The sequence below is a fragment of the Typopeltis vanoorti genome, chromosome 5, assembly GCF_054136105.1.
Source record: "Typopeltis vanoorti isolate ZY-2024b chromosome 5, IOZ_Tvanoo_1.0, whole genome shotgun sequence".
Classification (NCBI taxonomy): Eukaryota; Metazoa; Arthropoda; class Arachnida; order Uropygi; family Thelyphonidae; genus Typopeltis; species Typopeltis vanoorti.
This window is the reverse complement of record NC_143553.1, coordinates 131,589,072-131,607,676: the sequence shown is the minus strand read 5'-3', so window position 1 is coordinate 131,607,676 and position 18,605 is coordinate 131,589,072. Positions and strand designations below refer to the sequence as shown.

Below are 18,605 nucleotides of genomic sequence, written 5' to 3'. Positions count from 1 at the left end.
AATGTAAGGTCTTGAGGTTTGGGAAACATCGATGGGATGCTGCATACTCTATGGGAGGAGTTATACTGGAGGAATTAGGGGAGACAAGAGATCTGGGGTTGATGATTGATAGAAACCTGAAGTTTAGGGGACATATTGCAAAGGTGGTGAAGGTAACACAGAGGATTGCTGCTATTATGAGAAGGACACTGACCTGCAGAGATAAGAGGGTTATCATTCCGTTGTATAAGTCTCTGATCAGACCACACTTGGACTATTGTTCTCAGATTTGGTCCCCAGGATTTGAAGGGGATAAATTAACCGTGGAAAGGATACAAAGACGGATGACAAAGATGGTTTCAGGACTGTACAAGGATAGTTATGAGGATCGGCTGAGAGAATGTGGACTGCAGAGTTTGGTGGATAGAAGAAGGAGAGGTGATATGATTGAGACTTTTAAACTGTTGAGAGGTGGTTACAGGGTTGACACTGGGGAGTTCTTTCGCTTGGTTGATCAGCGGGAAGGAGTGATGACAAGAGGCCATCCCTGGAAGTTACGAAAGGAAACTGTGAGCAAGAGGGTAAGGAGTGGTTTCTTTGTGTGGAGGGTGGTTGAGCCGTGGAATGCATTGCCTGATGGAGTGGTGGGAGCGAGAACGGTCAGTGGGTTTAAGGAGTGGTATGATAAACTTTGTGTTTCTCAGGGGGGGACTTCCCCTCGATGAGTCTTGACAGACTTTATGTCTTAGAAAGGACCTCCCTCGATGAGTCTTTTGACTCCTTGGAGGCCTGAATAATAATAATAATAATAAAATAATAATAATAATAATAATAATATTTGATATCTGGACGTCATCATCATCATGCATATCAAGGATTTAGGCCTAGCCTGGCCTGTTCCGGCCTTAGAAGTCATCATTGAATCGTTTAAGAGGACGTCCTGGTTTTCTTTTTCCTAATGGCTTGTATTTTAAGGCTTGTTTTGGTAAACTTTCTGTTTTCATTCTTTGAACGCATTCCATCCATTTATGTTTATATTTTTTAATTTTTTCTATTACTGGTTCTTGGTTTAATTCTTTCATAATTTCTTCATTTCTTTTGTGATCAAATAGGGTATACTTTGCAGTTTTTCTCATAAACTTCATTTCTGCTGTTGTTAATCTTTGTCTTTTTGTTTTATTGTCCAGATTTCGCTTCCATGCATTAAGACTGGTAGGGCTAATGTATTGTATACTTTTAGTCTTTTGTTTTTAAACTAGGTTTGGTTTAAATATAGAGTTAATTACAGCTGTTATTTTTAAATATTTTGCAATTTTTACGTTTATATCGTTTTCATTTTCATATGTGATCGTACATTCTAGGTAGTTAAATAAATTCACCTGTTCTAAGATCTTGTTATCCATTACTATTTTAGTTCTTGCTGGATCTTGTCCTTTAAAGGCCATAGTTTTTTATTTTTCTGTTGGTATTATCATACCATAATCTTTGGATATCTCATTTAGATCTAAAATAGCTATCTGTAGTTTATCTTCAGAATTTGTAATTATTATTTGGTCGTCGGCAAAGGGGAGACTGTTTAAGTTTACTTTAGGAGAAAGTTTAATTCCTTGATGTAAATTTTTATTCCATTTTATTATTATTTCATTTAAGTAAATATTAAAAAGAGTTGCTGAGAGGGGACATCCCTGTCGGACCCCTTGGTTTATCTCTCTCTTGTATATGATAGCTCGTGATTTAATCTTATTTGTATTTGATTATTTTCATATATACTTGTGATAGCTTTTAGAATATTATTTGGTATTTGTCTTTCTTTTAATATGTTAAATAATATGTTTCTTTTAACTTTGTCAAATGCTTTTTCAAAGTCAATAAATGCAATATGTGTTTCTAAATTGTATTCTCTTCTTTTCTCTATTATTAATTTTAGGCAAAAGGCTGGGCCTATACATGCTCATCGTTTTCTAAATCCATTCTGTACTTCAAAAATAAAGTTTTTCGAATATTTCATTAGTTTGCTATTTAAGATTCTGCTATATATTTTGTAACAGGAATTAATTATACTGATACCTGTATAGTGTTTAGGGTCATCTCTATTACCTTTTTTAAAGATAGGAATCACAATTGTTTTTTCCATTCTATTGGGGGGGATACCAGTTGAATAAATTTTTTTATTTAAAAATAATAAGAGTCTTTCTTTGAATCTAGTTCCTGCATATTTATATACTTCTGAATCTAGTTTATCTTTTCCAGGTGATTTTCCGTTTCTTGTTTCTTTCAGGCTGATTTCTAATTCTTCTTTAGTTATTTCCTTTTCATTTTCATTAATTGTTTGCCAGTTGTCTCTTTTAAAATATTTGTCTGTCCACAATTCTGTGTAGTAATTTAGAAATTCTTCTAATTTCAATTCATTGTTTAATTTTATGTTTTCTTTGGTATCTGCGTTTAAGTGTTTCAAAATCTTATATTCATTGGGTCTTATTTTATATAAATCATGCTCTAAATTAGTAACAAATTTGTTCCATGATTCTCTATGTCTTTTTCTGACTTCTCTTTTAGCTATGGCTTTTATTCTTTTATATTCTATTTCATCTTCTAATCTTTTACTGCTTTACCATTTGTGATAGGCTTCTTTTTTCTTTTTGATTATTTCTTTCATTGTATCATCCCAGATCTTCAGTTTTTTCCTTTTATTGAATTTTTTGGTCTTTCCTAAGCTTTCATTTGCTGCTGCATTTAGTATTGTTTTTATATTAAGCCATTCTATTTCTATTTCTTCATTTTGTTTTATTTTGTCTAGATATTGGCTGAGAAGAATGATATCTGGAAGTACTGAATTAAAAACAAATTTACCTAAGTTTGAACTAACTGCAACTTTGAGTCACCAGGAAAAATCGAATTGAAGTTGCGGCTCCCAAAATTTTCTTTCGGTGTTAATTTTTTTGGTGGAATGGCTCTTTGGTTCAAAAAGGTTCCCGATCCCTGCCCTAGAATATAGTTTACCTTGGAATTGGAAGTTGACGGTTCTCTTCCATTCCTTAATGTCAGTCTCATTTGTGTGTCAGCAAAGCTGAAGATCTCTATTTACAGAAAACTCACACATACCAACAGATACTTTCATGCACTCTGTCATCATTATCTGCCCCAAAAGCTTGCCATCATTTCTACATTAGGTAAATGCTCACCCCCATCTTCAGTGAAGAAGAAGAGATCAGCAAAGAACTACAGCTTCTTCTTATAACCTTTCAGAAAAATGGTTATCCTAAACAGATTATTTGTAAGCTACTATTTAATCCACACACTACTCACTGTACTGAAGATAGTATTGATGTAAAAGGCTTTACATCTCTACTGTATACTTTACATCTCTGTCTGTTTCACCAAATTTAGCTAAATTTTCAAGAAATTTAAAATCCTCACTTCTTTTACTCCTCTATCCAAACTCCATTTCTTATTCAGTACACCGAAACTGAAACATGATAGCATAAAGTATCCAGGAGTTTATCATTTTTGGTGTAACTGCAATGTGTCCTGTTTTGGTCAGATGTAGAAATGCATTGAGTTGCATATGGAAGAACATGGGAGAGACATCATCTATGGCAGAAATAAAGCCAGTGCACTATCTCATCATGTTCTTCATTCTGCTTACCCTGATGATGAAGATGCTGTCACTCATCCATGATCTGGAATAAATAAGAAAACATTTTTTAGATACTACGATGAGCTGGAAAGAAGAATTGTGGAAAGAACAGAAATTATCCTCAATCTGGTCCATCTTAATACTGACCTTAGGTATAACCTATCTGTTTGTCACTCCTCAACTATCCAGCTTTGCTGTACATGAATATGCCAAACAATACCATGGCATCCAGAATGGCTTCAAATGTCAGCAATACATTTGCAAGTTAATTTATAGCTGTTGTTCTCTTGTAATATATATTTTTGTATTTCTCTTTTCATGTTATGCACCCAATGAAGTCATCTAAGAAGACAAAACTAGTTGTGCATTCACATAATTAATAGTTTTTTTCTATTTGGTATCTCTTGGCATCTAGTCATTAAATTTCTTTTATTATATATATTTATTTTTTTCTGGTGTATGCAACATATTCCTGTCCAGAATATGTTGCATACAATATGAAGAATTGTGGAAAGAACAGAAATTATCCTCAATCTGGTCCATCTTAATACTGACCTTAGGTATAACCTATCTGTTTGTCACTCCTCAACTATCCAGCTTTGCTGTACATGAATATGCCAAACAATACCATGGCATCCAGAATGGCTTCAAATGTCAGCAATACATTTGCAAGTTAATTTATAGCTGTTGTTCTCTTGTAATATATATTTTTGTATTTCTCTTTTCATGTTATGCACCCAATGAAGTCATCTAAGAAGACAAAACTAGTTGTGCATTCACATAATTAATAGTTTTTTTCTATTTGGTATCTCTTGGCATCTAGTCATTAAATTTCTTTTATTATATATATTTATTTTTTTCTGGTGTATGCAACATATTCCTGTCCAGACAAGTCATGGACAGGAATCAAACCCAGGTCTTTCCAACCAAAGAGCTTTGTTTACCAAATGAGCTACATTGACTCTAAAATCTTCTCTCAGTATATACCATAAAATGCTCACAGTTTTGATCTTTTGCATCTTTATCTTTTGCATAAAGATGCAAAAGATCAAAACTGTGAGCATTTTATGGTATATACTGAGAGAAGATTTTAGAGTCAATGTAGCTCATTTGGTATAGACAAAGCTCTTTGGTTGGAAAGACCTGGGTTTGATTCCTGTCCATAACTTGTCTGGACAGGTCAGACCAGACAAAGACAAGAACCTTTGTCTGGTCTGTTTTGACTAAAGGTGAGTTCTGTATGCAGTGGAATGATCTTACATTTGTTAATAATTGGTGGATTTTTATACAGATAAGGATATTCATAGATATTATCTTAATATTAATCCTACCATAGAGATGATCTCTGTTTCTAACAATTATTTTTTATTTATTACCGAGTGTACCTATATATTATTATATGCACAAGGGTTCACTCCAATTGGTGTAATGATCTTAACTCTTTCTTTCAGAATCCAAATAATCACTGACTCAAGACCAAAATACAAAATAAACACATTTAATAAAACAAAAACAATATATATACACTTCAAACAACTTTACATAACTAACTACAAATTAATTGGATCCAAGGCCTTTTAAAAATAAACTTACGCTTAAGACTAGACTAAACACTTTGTTTGCACAATCACAAAATGTTCATAGCCAGTTTCTTTCTCTGTCAAGGCCCTTTTCAATAGATATATGACTCTATTCTTCATTTTTATAGGATCCTTTCTCATCACTTATGTAACACACATTAATTCTTCCTGACTTAATTCTGTCTCTTTTCTTTAGTAGAAATAATAGTCAGATCTGGCGTCCTTAATACAGATGAAACTTCCTAATCAGAGTTTTCTCGAACATTCCTTTAGAACGTAAATAGCAAATTCTTCTTTTATTCACTAAATGCTTATTGACAATCTTAACTCTTCCAATAAAAGAAAAATTACAGTTCTACGATTCCCTTTTCGGAATCTACTATTAATCTTTCAATTAGTGTGTCCTCCAATATTCCGTTTAAAACACATATAGCAATATTTTCCTTTTATTCATCAATACTTATTCCACTTTGAAACTTAATAGTTCCACGATTCCTTTTTCGGAATATACTATTAATTTTCCTCCGACTATCACTTAAAAAAACTTAAGTTCCTTCAAACCTAAATATCAGCTGGCCTGTGTTCTAAATTCCTTCCAAACGCTCTCTTGTTTACAGCCGTTACCAAGATACTGAATGCTTTCTTGTCAGCTGTCAATCACTCATCAAACTTCTCGGCGAGCATGCGCACTCCTTGAAAATGACAAGCGAGAAACTTGGTGTATAATGGCTGACACGGTTGTTTCCGTTAGCGACAAGGAATGTCTTCATAAAACACAAAATTTCAAAAATTAATATTTCAAACCATAATAAATTTGTTTAAAGTAACACAACTATTCAAATCCGGTAAGTACATTAAATTTTTAACTGCTTTACATATCACTTTTAGCAAAACAATTTCCATAACGAGCACATCGCAAGTGCCGACAATGCGTGTTATGAAAACAAAACTAATAAACATACTAACATAAACAATACGTAAAAATATTCAGAATTTTAATTATGATTATTTTTACACATTCTTTCTGCTGCTAAGGAATCTTCTCTCTCTGCTGTGACTCAAATTATACAGTCAGTGGCACAGCTAGTTCAGCTGAATACATTATTTCGGCATCCATGCTGATATCCTATCAACCCCTCTTGCAGAACTCTTATTCAGTTTATACAACAGCTCTATTATCTCATCTTCATAAACATGAGTTTGTTCTCACAATGTAGCTTCATGTTGCATACACCAGGTTGGTCGTTTTTAGCAAAATGGCTTATTAGTGGAACAATCGTTTCTGTATTTGACACCTGTATACTATCTTAATACTGCAGAGTTATTTTTCACATTTTTTTTTTTTTTACTTGCAACATAACGTTAGAATTATTTTTAGTTGTTTGTGACTTGCAGAGCCAATTTCTTTTTGTACTTTTACTTAACATTCCATACAATACTTGCAATTGTTCTGGCCTGTGCCTAATTTTCATAACTGACATCATCCTTATGTGCACGATATGCCTTCCACATCATGTTTTTCTTATGAATCTTTTGCTTAATAAGATTTCATATCCATTTCACTCCTATCCTATTTATTCATTGAACTCTAGGGACATATTCTGATATTGCATCGTTTAAGTATTTTTTTAATGCTTCCCTTGTGCTGCTGATAACCTTGCCTCTCAGCAACTGGTACGATGGGCCCCAATATTCTTTTCAGTTGGCATAATTTTCTATACTTCACATGTAACCTTTTATGAATGGAATTTTATTATACTTACTGGCTTCCAATGTCAGTGCTTGTTGAACAGTCATATCTTTAACTAAAACCTTGTCTGCTATAATCAGATATAATACTCTTTGACCTGTGGTTCCTTCATTCACCTGTGCTTAGGGAAGTTGTCCCCTAACAGCTCAGTAAATTCATTTCTTCTCATGAGGTTAATTGCTATTCAATCAATGTTGAGGTAATTAAAGTCACCCAGCAATTGTCCTTATGTACTGAAATGAAACATTATATGCAGAAAAATGCAGATAATGAAAGCACTTATAACAAGAGTTACCTATATTTTTGTTATTTTTTGCAGTTTGTTATATTTCTGGTTTTAAATTTTTTTTTTTTTTATAACTGCAGTGTTCCTACTATTTATTTTGTTATCCTTCATCAGTGTAATGTTGGAAACTTACAGAACAGAGACATGCATCAGTGGTGAAGGACTCAAGGGCATAACTTGAGAGTGATCCAGATGTTCTGCTGCAAATAATCCTTTTAATCCAAATTATTTGCCAGCTGGTCAGAAAGCATCTAATTTGTTACCATTAGGTTTAGTCTTGCACTTTCCTGCTCTATACTCAAATAGTAAACTGATATTTGATACATTGTCTTTATGATCAGTTTTTGTTTGACATATTCTCTTTCAATAATTTTTTGCACATCCATCCATACAGAATATGCTACACAGTGTAAAATGACAGTACAAGTGGAATGGCTTCAGACAAATAGGATTGATCATATCTAGGAAAGTATCAAGGTATAGTGATAAGAAGGGAATGCTATTTTGGCTAAGTCATGGAATCGGATGAAGCAGTACAATAATGATATGAGCACCACATATGTGCTGGGTGCTGAGTTTCTGACATTCATTTAAATGATGTAAGAAAGGATCATTGCATATTTGAAACTAGATTTATTAATAATAATATAGAGAATAATATATGGGTTATTATTCTTCTGTAGTAGAATAATAACTCACTCACAGCAGAGCTAAAAGCCTGTAGTACATATTATGATTTTGTAGCTTTTGGGTGAGGTCAAGATAAATGCAGCAGGATATTTAAATTCTGTAAGCTGTATTTTGATGAGCAAGACAGCTTATAGAATTCTATATATTGATTGGTTGGAACAGAGCCTCCATAGCTCAGCAATAAGACAAAGCCCTTTGATCAGAAAGACCTGTGTTCGATTCTCGTCAGTGACCTGATTCAGCTTTATATGGTCTCTTTTGACAAAAGGTGAGTTAGCCAATCTCATATGGAGGTAGGGTTTTTTTTTTCATCAAGAAACTCTGGTTTTTCATTCCCTAAAACAGGAAAACTGGCCCCATGAACACACGCATCGACAGACATAGGACACACCAGGAGGCATGGGCTAACCACCTTATCCTCGAGTTACAGTTGCAGTTGCGAAGTCCAAGTATAGTTAGAAGGTCATGGACACTTAAGTGCCTGTTAGGACCACTGATCATGATGATGATGATTGGTTGGAATGTATGATTGGTAGGTTAGTGTGAATGAGACAGCATGGGACTTGAGTTTCGTTAGAGATAGTGAAGCAGAAAGTGTGAGAGGCAGAGTTGAGGTGTTATTATAATAAACTTTCATGCAATCAACAGACAAATTGTGGGAGGTCTCACTCATTATATCTATCACAATGATTCATTCATATTCTTAGTATTCACAACACATTCTGGCAGTGCATTCCACTCATTCACTACTCTCCAGTAAAAAATCTGCTTCTCACTCCCTTCTTTGTGGCACCTTTATTCAACTTCCAGGGATGGCCTGTTCTTTCCCTCTCAAATTACATGTTTTGTCAGGTGTAATTTGGCAGTATAGCTTGTCAGATATAGTTTCCTTTAGGCACTGTTATTCCCATGCACTGTTGATTTCTCTAACCTGGCAGTCTTATTGCCATGTACTGTTGATTCTTCCAATATCCCCTCCCCCCTCTTTTTTTTTAATGTGACTTCCACTAACGAAAGGTTATGCATTTAAGTATAGTTCCTGCCTTCTAGTTCCACACATGCCCATTCTTATTCAAAGCTCTTACATGCATTGTCACCTCCCAAGTCATAACTGCAAAATATATCCAAATATCCTGTAAATAATGAAAATAAATCAACTTATCCTTCTCTGTTCCACAAGTTCCTTAACCACCCAAATGGCCACATGGATAAAATATATCAAAAGTATATGTATCATGTTCATATTATTTCTGTAATATCAAAAAGGTCATGTTGACACCTCAGTGGACACTTTGTATCCATGCAATTCTGGATGTATACACACACACACACACACATACATCTAGGCTGGTACAGTGGTTAAATGACAACCCCCCCTCCACATAACCAGTTAACAAATCATTGAGCAATTAATATAAATATTAACACAATACTGATAACGAAGGTTGATATTCATTGATTTTTTATTTGCTTTTTTAAAATACACTGCTGTGAAGGATATAGTTGAGACATTTAATGAGCAGTTCATAAAGGTCTTTCATCCTTGTGAATGTGGCATGATGGAGAGTTTGAGAGCAGTGGATGATGAGGAGCAGAAACTGACCATGAGTGAGGAAGAGGTATATGGGGAATTAAGCAAACATGATGTTAATAAGGCTGTGGGACTTGATGATATATCACCACATATCTTGAAGGAATGTGCCTGAGAGTTGACATGTGTCTTCACATATTTGTTTAATATGAGTCTTACATTGGGTCAAGTTCCAAAGAAGTAGAAGGAAGTCAAGATTTTATGGCTTCATAAAGGAGGTGATAGAATTTAAGCATCAAATTATAGGCCAATCTGTGTGTCAAGTGTTGTGGTTAAAGTGTTGGAAAGACTGGTGAGAATAAGGATCCAGAATTGGGTTGACAATAATGGTATTATCTTTGATGGACAGCACAGATTTGCTAAAGGGAAGTCGTGCTTTAGTAATCTGATTATATATTACAATAAGCTCATGGCAGCATTGGATGTGGGAGATGGATGCACAGTTGTATGCTTAGATTTTGCTAAGGCTTTTGATAGATTATGCACGAATAAGTTGATAGTCTAATTAGAGCAAATGGGATTGGTTATTAGACTAGTACATTGGATTGGAGATTTGCTCTGTGATAGGTATCAACAAGTTGTGTATGGGGAGCAGTATCCCAGAAGAGGAAAGTCACTAGTGCTGTTCCTCAAGGATCTATTTTAGGACCATTGTTGTTTAACCTATATATTAATGATATTGGAGAAAATTTGAATGGGGATATGCAGTTGTTTACGGATGATGCAAATTTGGGGCGAACTATGAGGAGTAGAGCTGTTGTGACCTCTCAAGAAGACTTGAATAGGCTGATTGAATGGGTACAGGAGTAGGGATGCCAGTTCAATGTTGTGAAATGTAAGGTTTTAAAATTTAGAAAACAAAGATGAGATGTAGAATTTACTCTTGGTAAGGATATATTGTTAAAGGTGGAGGAAATAAGAGATATTTGGGTGATGGTAGATAAGGATCTAAAATTTAGAGGACATATTGCCAAGATTTGAGGACAACACAAAGTATTCTGGTAATGATGCAGAGGACACTGACTTGTAGAAGTAAGGAGATTCTGGTTCTGTTGTATAAGGCCCTGATTTGGCCACATATGGATCACTGTGCACAGATTTAGTCACCTGGTTTTCAAAAGGACGAAGATGTTGGAAAGGGTCCAAAGACGACTTGCTAAGGTAGTTTATGATCTCTGAAATGTTGAATATGAAGAAAGGTTGAAAAGATGCAGTTTACAGAGTCTAGTGGATAGGAGGAAGATGGGTGATATGATAGAGATGTACAAGTTGGTAATGGGTTGCTATAGGATTAACATTCAAGAGGTTTTTTAATAAAGTGGTGGGAGATCGTGGATGAACCAGAGGTCATCCCTGGAAGCTGTATAAGGAGAGTGTGAGCAAGGGAGTGAGAAGCAGGTGTTATGTCTTCGCATCCTTCTTCTGTTACATTATTTCCTTTACTTTCTATCTTATAATTTCTTATATTCTATGCTTTAATTATCTCTCATGTGTATCAGAGATTTCGTTGCCGACAAATTTATTTTTTGAGAATGACTGCGCCAGCCAGCAACTAATTTCTGATATTCAAATAATTGACATTAATTAACATAGGGATCACGTGATGTGCAGTCGTGGTTCCCCCCCCCCTTTCTTTCTTACATGAATTGTTTCCCCCTCACTCACACAGGTCCAAAAGTTTTATAAGTGGTAAGTCAGTCTCAGAACAACAGTACTCATGAACTTTGAATTAAATGAATACATTTATTAAAACACTAATATGGGTACACTTTTGAATAATCATTCATGATACACTTTAAGTAATGATTTCAATGCTAAGTTACCTTCTTTGAACTAAATTGAGAGTCTGAGCCCCCCCCTTTTAGATTAAGATATCCAAAATTTCAATCTTAAATGCTTAAGTAATTCAATTATATATATCTATCTTATGATTAAGCTCAGACTCGACTTATCCATACAGGGTTACTCAATGCTCATTTTCTAAGCGCAATTAGATATAATCTTTATACATGGCATATCAAACTCATTCTAACTTATATTCTAACATGGAAAACAAATTTCAATGCTGCAAAATCTCTATGCCCCACACTTTAAGTGTAAATCAGGCTAATATCTAACACCACAGCAAATGGTTTCTTCCTGACAAACAGTTCAACAGTTAGGTTCCCTTCTCGGCACAAGCTTGGAATGGCACTAGATTACTTGACACAGACAATTAGTGCAAACAGTCATTAAGGCACTATGAGTGAGTAAATGTATGGAACTTCTCAAATCCTTGGCTCCTTCTCTTCCTTAGGTTTACAATTCTAGAATATATATGAAAGGGTTGTACATTACCATCTCGTCTTTTTCCAAGGGGTTTACGTGACTTCCTCCATGCTTTCACTTCTGATATGGCAAGACTTCCGTATTCCCTAGCCACGTGTATCTATGGCCTCTGCGACTTACTTAAATGTCCTTCGAAGGTTGCCCTTCGCTGGCTTTACATTGCCGTGGTTCACCAATGACTCCTTACTGGAATTCTGACTTCATTCTTTAGGCAGCTTTATTCGACTCAGTTAAAACAGCAACCGGGAGATTGATGCTGGGCACCAGCGATAAGCTAAGCTTCCTCAGCTATCCAGGCTTGGACGGGAACACAGGAACAGAAAACAAGAGAGCGTTTGAGTCTCGTGCCGCACCTTATATCTCCCCTGCGAGCGCCCTCTCTCGTTGACTACACCATATACTTAGCTATGGCAATTGGTCATCCTAACTCTGAACTGTTTTAACAGGGTTCTAAAACATAGATCTCTTAAGCACATTTAATAACAACAATTTGTCCTGAAACACAATTTTCCTTTGCTTATTTTACAAGGACAATATTAGTTCTAAGTACAGATTTCCTTAGCTTATTTAATATTAATAATCTCAGTCGAGTTGATATACCTTTGAGTGAATATATATACAGTACTCCCTTAGCCCTGTTCTTGGAAGTATAAGCATGTCCTTATCGTTAGGTTTTCATTGTCTCTGTGTTGGGTCAGAAACAAATTGGCTTATGGATAGTGAGTCAGCCCTTTTTCCGACACAACATAGGATATTTGCATGGAGAGTTGTGAATGATTGGAATGCATTGTCTGAGACTGTGGTATCTGCAGAGAATTTGAATGCATTTAAGAGTATGATGAGCTGTGTGTACATGACAAATGAACCTCTTAGATGATTCTTTGATTCCATGGGGTCTTAGGATAATATTAATAATAATAAATTTATTCTGACTCTAGTATGGTATGAGTTCACTAGCGATGTATAAAATTTCATGTTACTAAAAAGTTGATTAACTTATTATAAAATTTCAAAGAATTTTTCATTTTGCAGACAAGGAAAAGAACCCATAGGAACTACAGATGAACAGGTGTGGTATGCTAAGAAATTATATGAGTCTTCATTTCATCCTGATACAGGGGAAAAGCAGAATGTTTTTGGTAGAATGTCATTTCAAGTTCCTGGTGGTATGGCAATAACAGGATTTATGTTGCAGTTCTATAGGTTGGATTTGTTAATCATGTTTTTTGATATATCTTTAGTTTCTAAACTGTCTCATTATGAAAAGTCTTTTTTTTTTGTCAATTAAGTTAAAGTGATTAAAATTTTCACAAATATCCCAGAATTGAATCTATAATCTTCAGAGGTCTTTATACCTTGAGTGATTTTAAGCAAAAAATTGTGTATCCACAAAAGTTCAATTTCTAACCACTATGAAGATGTGGCAGTTTTAATAAAAATAAATAAATAAATGAAAACTAGAATACCAAGTTAAATGTTTATCTTAGAATTCTTCTTCTTCCAATTCAACAACATAACGAGTTTCTTGAGTTTTTGAGGGATAACTACCTCAGACAGTATATGTAACAGAGGACACACAAGGATTGAGGATCTTGGATTTGGTCATCTCATCAGAAGATGTAATTATAAATGAGGTGTCAAATCATCCACCAATTGGTGAGAGTTACCATGAGGTGATTATCTGGGTGGTTGCGAGCAGTGTGAGGACCCCTGTGAGAGAAGGGTATATGTGGAACTACAAGAGGGGTGATTATGATGAGTTTAGGAGACAGCTTGCAGGTGTAGCATGGAATGAGGAGTTAGCTGGAAAACAGATCAATGCAGCTTGGGGGATTTAGGTGTGAGATGGATGAATAAAGAGATTAAGCATGCGATACAGAGAAAAAGGGCATTGTGGAGGCAGAATAAGAGAAGTGGAAATAACCAATTCCATGAGGTCTACAAAGACCAAGCGAGAAGGGTGACTTGGTTGGTGAGGGTAGCTAAAGAGAGGTATGAACAGCAGTTAGCTAATGAAGCTAAAAGGAATCCTAAGGAGTTCTTTCAATATGTAGCCAACAAAAGAAAGAATGATTATAGAAAGATGAAATTGATAGGAGAAAATGGTATAAAGGCAGCTGTTGCGGAATGTGTGGTGGAGATACTTAATGAGCAGTTCATAAAGGTCTTTCAATCTTGTGAATGTGACTTCATGAAGAGATTGAGAGCAGTTGATGACGGGGAGGAGAAACTGACTGTAAGTGAGCAAGAGGTGTATGGGGAGTTGAGTAAACTAGATGTAAATAAGGCTGTGGGACTTGATAATATATCACCACGTATTCTGAAGGAATGTGCCAGAGAGTTGACACCTTAACATATTTTTTCATATGAGTCTTGCACTTGGTCAAGTTCCTAAAGAGTGGAATGAGGGCAAGATTGTGCCACTTCATAAAGGAGGTGATCGAACTCAAGCATCAAACTATAGGCCTATCTCTGTGTCAGATGTTGTGGTTAGGTTGTTGGAGATACTTGTGAGAACTAGGATCCAGAGATGGGTTGACAACACAATGGTATTATCTTTGATGGACAGTATGGATTTGCTAAAGGGAGGTCATGTTTTAGTAATTTACTTACTTATTACAATAAAGTGACTGCTTCCTTGGACAGAGAAGAAGGATACACAGTAATATACATGGATTTCGTGAAGGCTCTTGATAGAGTACCTCATGATAAGTTGACAGTCAAACTCGAACAGATGGGGTTGGATATTAGATTAATGCATTGAATTGGAGACTGGCTATCTGATAGGTATTAACAAGTTGTGTATGGGGCGGGGAGATATCCAGGAAAAGGAAAGTCACTAGTGGACTGCCTCAGGGGTCTGTTTTGGGGCCATTACTGTTTAACTTGTATATTAAAGATATTGGTGAAGATTTGGATTGGGATATTCAGTTGTTTGCAGATGATGCAAAGTTGGGACGAACCATGAAGAGTAGTGAAAATGTTGTGGCCTCACAAGAAGACAAATAAATTGAGTTATTGGGCACGGAAATGGGGATGTGAGTTAAATGTTGCAAAATGTAAGGTTTTAAAATTTGGAAAACAAAGATGGGATGCAGAGTTTATGCTTGGTGAGGATATATTGTTGGAGGTGGAAGAAATAAGAGATCTGGGGGTGATTGTGGATAAGGATCTGAAATTTAGTGGACACATAGCCAAAATTGTGAAGACAACACAAAGGCTTCTGGGAATGATGCGGAGGACACTGATGTGTAGAAGTAGGGAGATTCTTGTTCTGTTGTATAAGACTTTGATTAGGCCACACATGGACTATTGTGCCCATATTTGGTCACCTGGTTTTCAGAAGGATGAAGAGATGTTGGAAAGGGTCCAAAGGTGACTGACTAAGTTTCTGATGTAATTTGCAGAGTCTGGTGGACATGATAGAGACCTACCAGTTGGTAATGGGTTGTTATAGGATCAATGCTGGAGAAGTTCTACAGAAAATAATGGGAGATCAGGGGAGAACCAAAGGCCATCCCTGGAAACTGCATAAAGAGGGCGTGAGTAGGGGAGTGAGAGGCAGGTTTTTTCGTGCACAGTTGTAAATGATTGGAATGCCTTGCCTGAGAGTGTGGCATCTGCAAGGAGTTTGATTGTGTTCAAGGTACGGTATGATGAGCTGTGTGTGTGTTTGTGTGATAAAAGGACCTCCCAGATGAGTCTTTGATTCCATGAGGTCTTGGGGTAGTAATAATAAAAATAAGAATAAACGATGCCCTTTTGTTAGGAAGTCCTAGGTTTGAATCCCATCGAGGATGAGGAACATTTCTAAGGACATTCCAATTGAAGGCGAGTCTCAAAAGGAAGTGGCACGACGTTTGCTTCCAGAAACTTAAATTTTTCTTCCTACAAAAAAAGCAACCTAGCAACAATGGCATATGCAATTAACAGACATGATGTAGTTGACTTTGGAAATTTTAGCAAACTCAGGAACTAGACTACAGGAATAGTTTGTTATGTTGTATTGTTTTTTATTCAGTCTCTCTACATCCACAGCATCTTTCCATGCATACATATTACACTCATGGCACTATACCATTGTTGAAAAATCCACATCATTCGTTTTATTTGTCTTTTGTACTGACCTATTCAAGATCTACTTTTCACTTCCATTTTGTACCAAAGCACTAACAAGAAACAATGAATTTCAAGTAATTTCTTCAGCAGTATCAGTGCATTACAAATTACAAACAGTGCATTCAGTGCAAACTGTGCACAAGAACATTCAATCTAAAAATTACACAATATCATCATATGCTAAATATAAAATTAACTTATCTTGCCACAGCCCACATGATGACCAATGTGTAACACTTGCCACCTACTGGTACCATATTAGCTGAGTAATTTAATTAGCTAAATAAATTTAGTTAGTTAATTATTTGCTTCAGACATCTGTTTTATTCCATGAAACATCATCAACATGAATAACCAATGTCCAAGCATCTATACGTGATCACCTTGACTACTATTAGATATAATGAAACCACCATCCATACAATCATTGTTTAATATCATCTTTCAACCAGACTGTAGGCTAATTTAGAAATAATTTCTATATCCTACTTTAAAGAAACATTGGAACAAATAGTTGCTTTTTCACAAGTATAATCTATACACCACATTCAAATGAGCTTGGAAATTGTCTTCTTTTCTACAATCCACCAAAGATAAATTACCACCTCTCTCTCCTTGCCTAGTGTCTATCGAGTGTGCTGTTCATGTCAGGTGCATTATTTTGAACATACGCACCAACCTGCTGAGATTAGGATCTAGGCACATCAGTTCTGCATCAAATTCTTAGAATCTGTCAAGTCCTGGTTTGCTTACCATGCGACTGACACTAGATACAGAGCTCTTTGAAATCAAACCAAGATTCTTCTCTTGACTGGATCTCAAAAATATGAGTTTTATTTTTGTAGTAATTAGTGAAATTGATTACTTTTGGTAAAATTTGTTTAATTGGATTAGCTTAGCATAACTGCATGATTGTGGAACTTTGTGAGGTTGATACAGACACTTTTACTAATTTTTGAAGCTGCTTGCTGTAAATGATGACAGAATGGCAATATGAACAAGATCTGCATGTTGTGCAGTGCAAAAATCAAATGTAATTAATGGCATAAATTTTTTGAGAATGATCTTCGTTGTCATGAGTGTAGCATATGTACTTGGTGGAATGTGGAGAATATGTTTATAGAAACTAAACAGGAGATGAGAGAAGGTATGGGTATGTTGAAAGTGTGATATTCTGTTGGACTTTGAAGCTTACTGATGGAACAAAAGTGAGCATAATTGTGGAAGCAAATGATTATAGGAATCATGGAACAAGAATGAGTGAGACTGGAAGTGAAAGAAAGTCTGTATGATGAAACAAATGTGAGTGAAGGAAAGTAGAAATGAGTAAATAAAAGAAATGAATAGCAGCCTGAGAGTGAGTGACACTGCAGGGGAATTATGTCAGCACAAAGTGGAGATACAAGAAGGAATTGTGGTGATGGATTTGAGGCAGTATGGTATGAGGTGGAGATTAACAGGAAGTGATATTTAGTTGAATGTTACTACATGCCAGGGAATGTGGAGGGTGGGGATGAAGAAATATATAAGCAACTTGGGTTTATGATGATTATGGATATTATATAGATTGTAATGAAGTGAGAGCATGTGGGAATAAGGAAAATGAATTTCTCAAGTTCTTAGGAGAAAACTATCTTGGCAATATGTAAAGGAGAGCATGAGGATTGAGAGACCTGATGATTTCATCAGAGGATGTGATTGTGAAATGGGGTGTCACATTTCTCTCCAGCTGGCAAGAGTGATCATGAAGTAATTTCCTCACAATATCTGTGAGGAAAGGATATATACAAAACTAAAGTTCCATAATTCTGAGTAATTTAGTAGACATCTTGGAGCAAGAGTGTGGCATATGAATTAAGCATGTAGGAGATAAATGCTGCTTGGGCACTGAGCAACATATATTTGACAGCATCAATGTGAATGTGTTCTCAAGGTCAGAAGGCTGAATAAGGAAAGAGTCAAATGGATGAATAAATGAAGGGATTAAAAGGCTAATAATCTGTTGCATGAAGAGTATAGAGAGCAGTCTAGGAAGATGATTTGGTACGGACAGCAATTTGATGATGTTTATGGATTAAGATGTTAGATTGGTAACTGCTGCAGAGGACATAGTTGAGGTATATTCAATTCATCAGGGTGTTTCATCCTCATCAGCATGAAATTATGAAACTGGAGTGTAGAGGAAATAGGAGAGAATGGCTTAATTGTGAGTAAGGAGGATATATAAGGAGAATTATGTAAAGGTTGATGTTAATAAGGAAATGGAATTTGATAAAATATAACTTTTTTATTTGTGAGATGTATACTTAGTTTGTTAACTGACTTCAAAACGTAATATTTCAGTATAGTTTGTAGTATTCTTTGTCCAGTGTTTAAATAATGGCCGCAGCTTACTTTCCCATTGGAAAATGAGCTGCGGAAGAAACTGCTCCCATTTAAGGACTACATTTTACACAACATACTATGGGATTTTGTGGTATGCAGTACTTATGGCATGTGTGCATCTGACAGTTAGAAATATAGCAGGTGGGTGAGATAGAGAGATTGGGGAGTGCATGTATGTATGGGAAAAACTTTGTGGTTTAGAAATTAGCATAATCACATGGACTTTGGCAGTGTCAGAAGTGGGTGAATACCAACCTAGA

General features: G+C 35.6%; 1 protein-coding gene across 4 annotated transcripts in view; it reads left to right on the top strand.

Annotated features, from left to right (window-relative positions):
• Positions 1-18,605, top strand: part of Sfxn2 (sideroflexin 2) — a 401,343-nt gene that overhangs the window by 103,970 nt on the left and 278,768 nt on the right. For all 4 annotated transcript variants that reach the window (XM_090392729.1, XM_090392730.1, XM_090392732.1 and 1 more), the window contains exon 3: positions 12,874-13,044. In XM_090392729.1, coding sequence (XP_090248855.1) covers positions 12,874-13,044 — 171 coding nt within the window. The remainder of the gene's footprint in view (positions 1-12,873; positions 13,045-18,605) is intronic.